The following is a 10,119-nucleotide window of genomic DNA, read 5'->3' as shown; positions in this document are numbered from 1 at the left end:
AATAAAATGTGGGTTTTTAATGGTTTGTAAGGATATGATGTAGCGGTTGACGTGACAGCTAAGGGCGCCTAAGGGCGCACGTAGCATTGGAGATAGTATAAACAAACAAACGTACCTAATTATACTAACTAACTATAAAATATAAATAATTTTAAAATTGTAGCCTACTATGTGTAATACACAATTTAATCTTTACTATTTTATTTTTTAAAAACTTCTTAAATTATAATTATCAAAATGTTCTTTCAAAACTTTGTAATTATCAAATAGATTCAAAAAGTATTACAACTAATAAACAGAATACCACGCAAAAATATATCGTTTAGGTAGCGTTCGTTTCATGGAATTGAATGGTATGGAATTGGGAAGCTTTCTTTGTAAAATTGATCTTGGTTTGGGGTGGGAGGAATTTGAAATCCAATGAATTTCTTTAATCAATGAAATTTGTGACTATTTCAACATTCCATTCCATTCCTTCATTAGAGTGAAGGATTTCTAAGGAATGTTGAAATAGTCACAAATTTCATTAGAGTGAAGGATTTCAAATTCCTCCCTCCCCCAACCAAGATCAATTTTACAAAGAAAAACTTCCTAATTCCATTCCATGAAACGAACGCTACCTTAGTTTATTTTAAATATTTTTTAAATATCCATAGGGAGGAAGAATAAAATTAAAAAGCGGCACTAATGAGACGGTCAATGGCAGGCAAAAGGTGGGGACAGACTCGTGTGTATCGCCCTACCTCCGTGTAGCCAACTCCGCCTCCAAGAAATCCAGCTGTCGTCTTCTCATTGGCTTATTCCTCCTCTCTTTCACACATTCCACATTTATTTAAACCCATCGAATCCGCGTCTTTTCATTCTCCTTCCATCTCACACACACACAACCGCTGCTTCTCGCCCTATCAATCGAGGTATTTTCCGATCGCTTTTTAAATTTTTACTTTCTGATTTATAGGTTTAATATAGACATATATATGTGTACTGTTGAATCTGTATTTTTATGCCAATGGATTGATTGATATTCGTGTTTATATGTGAATCTGTTACTTTTTGTTGATGATTATTAAGGATCTGTAACTGATTCAATGTGTTAAGACTGTAGTTATCTGGTTTTTGTTGATGATTTTTTTATAGTGAACGTGATGAAGAGTATGTGAATCTCGATGAATTGTTTGGTCAGAGATTTGTCAACTGTGTAGGTTACTTGTACCGCACAAGTCATCATGCATAGTGTGTTGAAATTTCGATGAATGTATATTGTATATAGCGTTGTAGCTTTGTTTACAATGTATGAATTTATATCCAGTTTGTTTGTTCTATTGTACAAGTTGATCTAGGAAAAACACATTTTTTTAATTGGTTAATGGTTGATTCTAGTGTAATAGCTTGGATTTGTTCATCTAGATCTGCCATTATGTCAATGTGTCAATCTGCTTGCTGGATATATATATATTTTTGTTTTGCAAAAATTGGTTGTTTTACTAAAAGATGATTTTTTAGTTATAATTCGGTTTGAGATAGCGAATTCGCAATTTTTTTTTCTTTTTTCCTTTCAGTTTACATTTAACATATAATTCGGTTTATGTCTAATAATATGTAATATTTAAAAAAAATATTTAATATGTTTATTTATTCCCCCACAATTTGTTATAATTTTTTTTTAAAAACTGAGTTGTGTCCAAAAAACGCCCGATGTGCAAAACCATTTGTAAAACAACCCATTGCTGCAAAACTTACCTTGCCGGAATCCCTACAGTGACTGATATGATATGTTTTGCAAAACCAGGCATATACTAATCAATAATGGTATCATCAACCGAAGCTTCCCGCGAGGAAAATGTGTACATGGCCAAACTGGCAGAGCAGGCCGAAAGGTATGAAGAAATGGTCGACTTTATGGAAAAGGTTGCAAAGACTGTGGACGTCGAGGAGTTGACCGTGGAGGAAAGGAATCTTCTGTCTGTAGCTTACAAGAATGTGATCGGCGCCAGGAGGGCATCATGGAGGATAATATCTTCCATCGAGCAGAAAGAAGAGAGCCGTGGGAATGAAGATCATGTTAAACTAATTAAGGATTACAGGGCTACAATCGAGACTGAACTAAGCAAAATCTGTGACGGTATTCTGGGCCTTCTGGAATCTTATCTTGTCCCCTCTGCTTCATCTGCAGAGTCAAAGATCTTTTACTTGAAGATGAAGGGTGATTATTATAGATACTTGGCGGAATTCAAGACGGGAGCTGATAGGAAAGAAGCTGCTGAGAGCACTTTGTTAGCTTACAAATCCGCTCAGGTGGGTATCCATTGTTCGTTTCTGTATTATAATCTTGTTGTATCTGGAATTTGTTTCATACCTTGACTTGTAACATTGGTATTGTATTATTGTGTTGCAGGATATCGCTCTATCTGATTTGGCTCCTACTCACCCGATACGGCTAGGGCTCGCACTGAACTTCTCAGTGTTTTATTATGAGATTCTCAATTCACCTGACCGTGCTTGCAACCTTGCCAAGCAGGTATCTCTTATATTGATTATTAGTGTTTGTACAAAATTCTCAACACTTGAGTACTTGATTTGAGCAGTGAGTGTTGCTTCGTTACTGTTGGGTATTCCTAGAGATAGCCGATCTTGCTTTGTGAATTATATTATAAATATTCATGCTATGCATCAATGTAAACGGTATGAAAAGTGACTCACGACATTGGCCTCAATAGCTGACTCGAGCTAGTATATTCATTGATTGTTGATCTAAAACAAGTCAAGCAACATTAATTGTTGATTTTAAAACAAGTCAAACATCATAATGGTTGGTTTAATTATGATTGTGACATTGTGTTCAGTAGGTAGAATTGTTGAAAACTTTGATTATTATCTTTTCAGAAGCGAATAGCAAAACTAATTTCCATTATGATAGTGTATAATACTGAAACTGAACATGTTATAAGTAACTGTTTTTCATCACAGGCCTTTGATGAAGCTATTGCTGAGTTGGATACATTGGGAGAGGATTCATACAAGGACAGCACATTGATCATGCAACTTCTCCGTGACAACCTCACTTTGTGGACATCTGATATCGCGGTATCTCTCTCTCTCTCTCTCTCTCTCTCACACACACACGCATATTTTTAAAGCTAGACGTAACTGTTTACTTGTGAAATCTCTAAATTACCCCTGGATTCAAATTTTGACAAGAAGAGGAAAAATTCAAATTTCACATGACCTATACTTGTAATATTGCAAGCGAGTCATTTACACGGTTTATGTTTTTGTTTGTGGTGCAGGATGAAGCTGGAGACGAGATCAAGGAATCCTCAAAGCCAGACGAAACACAATGATTGATATATTATGAGGTTTGTAGGAAAAACAGTCTGTTTACTACATATCAGTACCTTACTTTAAGTATCCTATTCTGAATGACGTGTATCAAGGACATAATGTTTGCCCAATCACCGGGTGCTAGCACCCAGTAGTTCAAAAGCTTGTTCAAGTACTTGTGGCTTGCTGGTTTTTATCCGCTTAGGATTTGAGTTAGTTTTTTTTTATTCAAATTCCGGATTCGTATGCACTCTTTTGTGTGTGGATCAACATATGCTTGTTCGTGACCCAAATCTTGTTTACTTATCGAGTCTTGTTTACGTGGACTTCTTTGTGACAAAACAGTCTTTTTTTATTCAAAATAAAATGTTGTGTACCGTTTCAAAATGAACGTTTTTTTCTAGAATTTGTACGTATGTGATAGTGGTCATAGGCTAAGGCGACTCAAACAAGTCAGGTAACTCATGTGAATATTTAATTTGAAGCATTTTTAACTATACCTTTAATATTACAACCTCTCCTTTTATCTAGGTATTAACTGGAAATGATAAACTAAGTAGTTTATAGTTCAGAGGTAAACAACTATATATATTTATTTATATGCATATACATTTTTTAGATTAGAATGTTTCATTAAACTTTATGTGTAATAAACTGTTTGTCATAATCTCTAATAGATCTACAAATTGTTTCTTAAATCTTTATAGAATTAAAATAAGGTCATCCAACTCACGCTGACGAGTAACTTGTCGCACTAAAGAAAATGTCAATACGTCACATTACAGATTATTGAATATTTGAATTCAGAAACTGGTGTATAAAATGTTTTAGAACATACCGTCCCAACTTGCAACTAAAAAAATGTTGCACATTAGAAACTTGAAAAATATGATTTGAAAAGCATCATACAAGCTTAAAGTGGATATATATAAAATTCTCTCAAAACTTGAACTAGCACATACATAAATAAAACACAAATAACATTCACATAGCATGTTTCAGTCATGAACAAAGAGGCCAAATGTCAATGTGGGGCTAACTTACCGGAAAAAAACACATGCTTTCTAGATGAGATATCGGTTGGAGATGTTGTCTTTAGCCCAACCCATTAAGGCTAGCCAAGAATTAGAGAGAAGAAGGGAAAGGGTTCGGTCAACCCTAACCCTAATGGACTTTAAGTGTTTTAGGCTTAGATGTTTAGTTACTTGTTTACCAAGGAACTAACCCTAATTCTAGCATATAAATATATCTCTTGTGCTTGTAATCATTATCATTCAATAAAATACAAACCCTAGTTGCCCCCGTGGATGTAGGTTACACACTGTGACCGAACCACGTAAATCTCGTGTCTACGTTTCTTATTGCTTTTGTTTATTGATCTCGTGTGTGTGATCTAAATCCTAACAACTGGTATCAGAGCTCGGGCTCTTGTTCAAGAACACACACCAGCCACCTAATACCTCATGCCTCCAGCCGCCGCCGCAAACCCTAATTACGGTTTTGCCGCGACCACCTAGTCGCCGCTAGGGTTTTCGCCGCCGACACCCACCGACCCGCTGCAGTTTCGCAGCTTTGCTCCAGGGCAACCAGGTACCGCCGCCGCCACCTAACCCAGATTAGGGTTTTGCCAGCCACCGCCTGCCATCTTGCCGGAACCGCAGAACCGCCGCCGCTGACCAGATTAGGGTTTCCAGCCGCCGCCACTCAAACATAAGGATTTCGGTACCGATTTTCGCTGCTGCGTTTTTCGGGTTTTTCTACATGTTTTTCGAGGTCAGATTTCAGGGTTGTTTTTTCAGTTTATTCTCTCACGTTATCTGGTTAGTTTCTGTTATTCAGCAAAGATGATGACTGATGATGGAAAAGTCAGAATTGAGATGTTTGATGGGAATAATTTTGGATGGTGGAAGATGCAAATCAAGGATTTGCTGATACAGAAGGATCTGGATGCAGCCTTAGAGCCTCCTCCTACACCTGTAACGGAAAAGTGGATAGCCATTGACAAGAAGGCTATGTCAACTATCAGGCTCACTCTTTCTATGAATGTTGGCTACAATATTTCCGAACAAACCTCAGCACGAGGAATCATATAGGCTTTATCAAATATGTATGAGAAGTTGTCTCCTGCCAACAAGGTGTTTCTTACACGGGAGTTAGTCAACACCCGCATGAAAGGGGGGAGTTCTGTTATAAAGCATATTAATTTGTTTAATTCTCACTTGTCTCGTTTGAATTCAGTAAAATTCAAGATAGATTATGAATTGCAAGCATGCCTGCTCTTGTCATCGTTACCTGACAGCTGGTCAGGAACGATTACTGCAGTCACTGGGGCAGTTGAGACCCTCACTTTTGCTAAAGTTCATGACTTGATATTGAATGATGACTCAAGAAGGAGGAATTCTGGAGAGACAAGTTCGTTGCTCAGTACTGGGGGAGAGGAAAAAGTAATAATAGAGGTGAAAATGGAGGAAGGTCAAAGTCAAAACGAAAAAAGCAAGTCAAGACCAGCAAAACCACGAAAAGACATACAATGCTGGAACTGTGATGAGCATGGGCACTTTAGAAGTCAGTGTACTAAACCTCCTAGAGACAAAAAGGAGGTGAATGCTACCACAACCTTAGATTCAGGGGATGCTCTTATTTGCTGTGTCAAAAATACTATTGAAGCTTGGATTATGGATCCAAGAGCATCGTTTCATGCTACTTCTAGCACAAAGAGGATGAAGAATCTATGAACAGGTAACTTTGGTAAAGTTCGCTTGGCTAATAATCTGGAGACATAGACTTAAAACACCACTGGGAACCATTTGGACCTTGAAGAATGTTCGGGTCATTCCTGGTTTGAAGAGGACGTTGATATCCATTGGTCTGCTTGATGATCAGCGATATGATGTCCACTTTGGTAAAGGACAATGGAAAGTTGTTAAGGGCGATATGGACATTGCTAGAGGAAAGAAGAGGGGTACTTTATACATGGTTGAGGTGCCAACCGATGGGTCAATGAAGTATCCGATGGGCCGAGTCTATCAAAGTTATGGCATCAACGACTCGGCCACATGAGTGAAAAGGGGATGAAGATGCTCGTTACCAAGGGAAAGCTTCCAGAATTGAAACAGGTCGAGTCTGAGTTTTGTGAACCGTGCATCCTGGGCAAGAAAAAGAAGGTGACTTTTGTGAAGACAGGGAGAGCACCAAAAGCTCAAAAACTGGAGTTGATTCACTCAGACGTGTACGGCCGACATCAGTTGCTTCACCTGGAGGATCTCGCTATTATGTGACCTTCATATACAATTCAACACACAAGGTAAGGGTTTACTTTCTTAAACATAAATCTGAAGTTTTTGATAAATTTAAGAAATGGAAATCTGTTGTTGAACTTGAAACTGATTTGAAGGTGAAATGCTTGAAGTCTGACAACGGAGGTGAATACATCAGCAAAGAATTTACAGTTATTGTGTTGAGAGAGGGATCAAGATGATAAATACAGTTTCAGGAACTCTGCAACATAATGGGGTTGTAGAGAGGATGAAAAGAACACTATGTGAGAGAGCCAGGATTATGAGATTGAATGCAGGGCTCCCAAAAATGTTATGGGCTAATGCGGCTAACACTGCGGCTTATCTTATCAATCGTGGGCCTTCGATATCATTGGGATTCAAGATTCCTCATGAAGAATAGAAGGGAAAAGCAGTTGAGTATGATCACCTGAGAATATTCGGGTGTAGTGCTTATGATATTGATCTTGAAGGTGACAAGTTAGATGCCAAAGCAAAGAAGTACACGCTCGTTGGATATGGGTCTGATAAAATGGGCTACAGGTTTTGGGATCGTGAAAGCAGGAAGCTAATCAGAAGTAAACATGTCGAATTCAATGAAGCAGAGCTGTCCAAAGACAGGAATTCGGATAAGTCAGAGGTTCAGAAAGAAGTGGTTGAGTTTGACACTGACGGTCAAAAGAATGAACCAGTTAGAGAACCCAAATCAGACTATGAAGATGACACAAGACAAGAGTTTGAAGGTGGATATAATGAGACAGGAGAAGTCTCTGACAGTGGGAGCTCAGAGTAGAAGAAGAACAACCTCCACAGCAGCCTGACCCGTCAGAAAATTGGGTCAGGAGATCCACCATAGTTAGTAAACCGCTTAATAAATATAATCCTTCAGTTAATTATATTATCTTGACAGAAAACGGTGAACCAGAAAGCTACTCTGAGGCATTAAGATGAAAGATTTTATCAAGTGGGAGCATGCAATGAAGGATGCGATGAGCTCTTTAGATAAAAACAAGACTTCGGTCTTAGTAAAGCTTCCGCCAGATAAAAGAACTCTAAAAAATAAATGGGTCTTCAGGATCGAAGAAGAACACGGTGGTTCTAAACGGTACAAAGCCCGTTTAGTAGTCAAGGGGTTTCAGCAGAAGAAGAGAGTTGATTATGATGAGATTTTCTATCCGGTGGTGAAGATGACTACCATTAGGTTGGTTCTTAGTATTGTAGCCGCAGAAAAGTTGCATCTAGAGCAGATAGATGTGAAAACAACTTTTCTACATGGTGACCTAGATGAATACATTTATATGGCACAACCTAAGGGATTCAAGGTTGTTGGGAAAGAGAACCGGGTCTGCAAATTGAAGAATAGTCTGTATGGTCTTAAACAGGCACCTAGATAGTGGTACATGAAGTTTGATAACTTCATGGAGAGGTCATGGTACAAGAGATGTCAGATGGACCATTGTTGCTATTTGAAGAAGTTCAGCAACTCTTATATCATATTGTTACTTTACCTTAACGATATGTTAATTGTAGGTTTTGATATGAAAGAAATAAGTAGGTTAAAGAAGCAAATGTCCAAAGAATTCGAGATGAAGGATTTGGGTCCAGCCAGATAGATACTCGAGATGAGTATAACCAGAAACAAGAAAGATGGCTCAGTGACACTATCTCAAGAGAAGTACATCGGGAAAGTGTTAGAGATATTTGGTATGAACAGTGAGAAGACCAATCCAAGAAACACGCCTTTAGGAAGTCACCTCAAGCTTACTAAAGACCAGTGTCCCATAACAGAAGAAGAAAAAGCTGATATGGCTAGAGTTCATATGCATATGCTACAGGAAGTCTAATGTATGCTATGGTATGCACGAGACCTGCATATCACATGCAGTTGGAGTTGTTAGTCGCTTTGTGTCAAATCCGGGAAGAGAATACTGGGAAGCAGTTAAATGGGTGCTTCGTTATTTGAAAGGTACGTCAAAGACGTGGTTGTGTTTAGGAAAGGATGTGGTTCTCAAAGGTTATACAGATGCTGACCTGGCTGGTTGTAAAGAGACATTTAAAAGCACTACAGGATATGTCTTTACAGTGGGAGGAACAATAGTGAGTTGGATGTCCAGGCTTCAGAAAAGTGTGGCTTTATCTACTATAGAAGCTGAATACATGGCAGTAGCTGAGGCCAGTAAAGAACTAATATGGTTGAAAGCTTTTTTGAAAGAGTTAGGAAAGAATAAAGCTGACTACTCGTTGTACCGTGACAATGAAAGTGCAGTGAAACTTGCAAAGAATCCTGTTTATAATGGGAAGACGAAGCACATAGGGATGAGGTATCATTTTGTCAGAGGATTGATCAGTGAAGGTTCAATCAGTTAATGTCCCAGGTGCTAAGAATCCAACAGATATGTTTACCAAGGTTGTGGTGCTAGATAAGCTGAAGCTATGCATAGCTTCAGCTGCCCTTCAGGAATAATGCTGAGAAGGCCGGGTAACTAGGGAGTTTTGAAGATCAAGGGGGTTTTCATTTACAGAAGTACAGAAGAGATGATGCAGTTCGAGGTCCGAAGACACCAAATGGGAGATTGTTGGAGATGTTGTCTTCAGCTCAACCCATTAAGGCTAGCCAATAATTAGAGAGAAGAAAGGAAAGGCTTCGGCCGACCCTAACCCTAATGGGCTTTAAGTGTTTTAGGCCCAGATGTTTAGTTACTTGTTTAGCAAGAGGCTAACCCTAATTCTAGCCTATAAATATATCTCTTGTACTTGTAATCATTATCACTCAATAAAATACAAACCCTAGTTACCCCTTTGGACGTAGGTTACACACTGTGACCGAACCACGTAAATCTCGTGTCTACTTTTCTTATTGCTTTCGTTTATTGATCTCGTGTGTGTGCTCTGAATCCTAACAATATCAAAGGTTTAAACTTGGGCAAAGAGAGTAGTTTATAATAACTGGTGTAAAGTAGACTACGAGTAACAATTGTTGTTAAAAAAGACAGATGGGCCAAATTTCTCTCTCGATTCTTTACACTAACGAGGCAAAGAAAGTGGGGCGGGATGTCTTGCCTGTGTTCATTATAAGGAGTAGGCAGAGAAAGCTTAAATAAATTTATAGTTAAACCTATAAGTAGTGGCGTACATTACTTGAATCAAACTTGAAAAAACGAAATTTGAACTTGACCACATTTGAATTGTTTTGAATCTTCGAATCGAATTTGTGATTTTCAAACTAATTAGATCCATGTATTTGATTTCGATTATAGCTTTTTTTATTTTATGAAAATGTACATGTATTCAGCTTTATTTTAATCAATCTATAATCAAATTGGATATTCGATGCATAAGCATAATTCGAATGCGAATCCAACTTTAAATTTTTCAAATTTGAATAACCCGAAAACCAACCCATCAACACTAGGAGCGTTAAATGTACCGAGTTGGTGAGTTGACCGGTTAGTGGGGTGAACGCTTCAACCGTAACGGATCTATATATTTATTTGTGACATATCATGCTGAACCTGCAAATTGT

General features: G+C 38.1%; 1 protein-coding gene across 1 annotated transcript; it reads left to right on the top strand.

Moving 5' to 3' along the window:
- The first annotated feature begins 709 nt into the window (after positions 1-709).
- LOC110908791 (14-3-3-like protein GF14 psi) lies at positions 710-3,623 on the top strand. Its single transcript, XM_022153770.2, has 5 exons — positions 710-914; positions 1,790-2,295; positions 2,396-2,518; positions 2,968-3,084; positions 3,288-3,623. Exons 2-5 carry the CDS (start codon positions 1,807-1,809, stop codon positions 3,339-3,341), a joined length of 783 nt encoding a protein of 260 aa, XP_022009462.1. The 5' UTR covers positions 710-914; positions 1,790-1,806; the 3' UTR covers positions 3,342-3,623.
- Positions 3,624-10,119: the final 6,496 nt, after the last annotated feature.

This window comes from Helianthus annuus, chromosome 9 (assembly GCF_002127325.2).
Source record: "Helianthus annuus cultivar XRQ/B chromosome 9, HanXRQr2.0-SUNRISE, whole genome shotgun sequence".
In the NCBI taxonomy this organism is placed as follows: domain Eukaryota; kingdom Viridiplantae; phylum Streptophyta; class Magnoliopsida; order Asterales; family Asteraceae; genus Helianthus; species Helianthus annuus.
The sequence above is the reverse complement of the archived record's forward strand: the minus strand, read 5'-3'. Positions and strand labels throughout refer to the sequence as shown.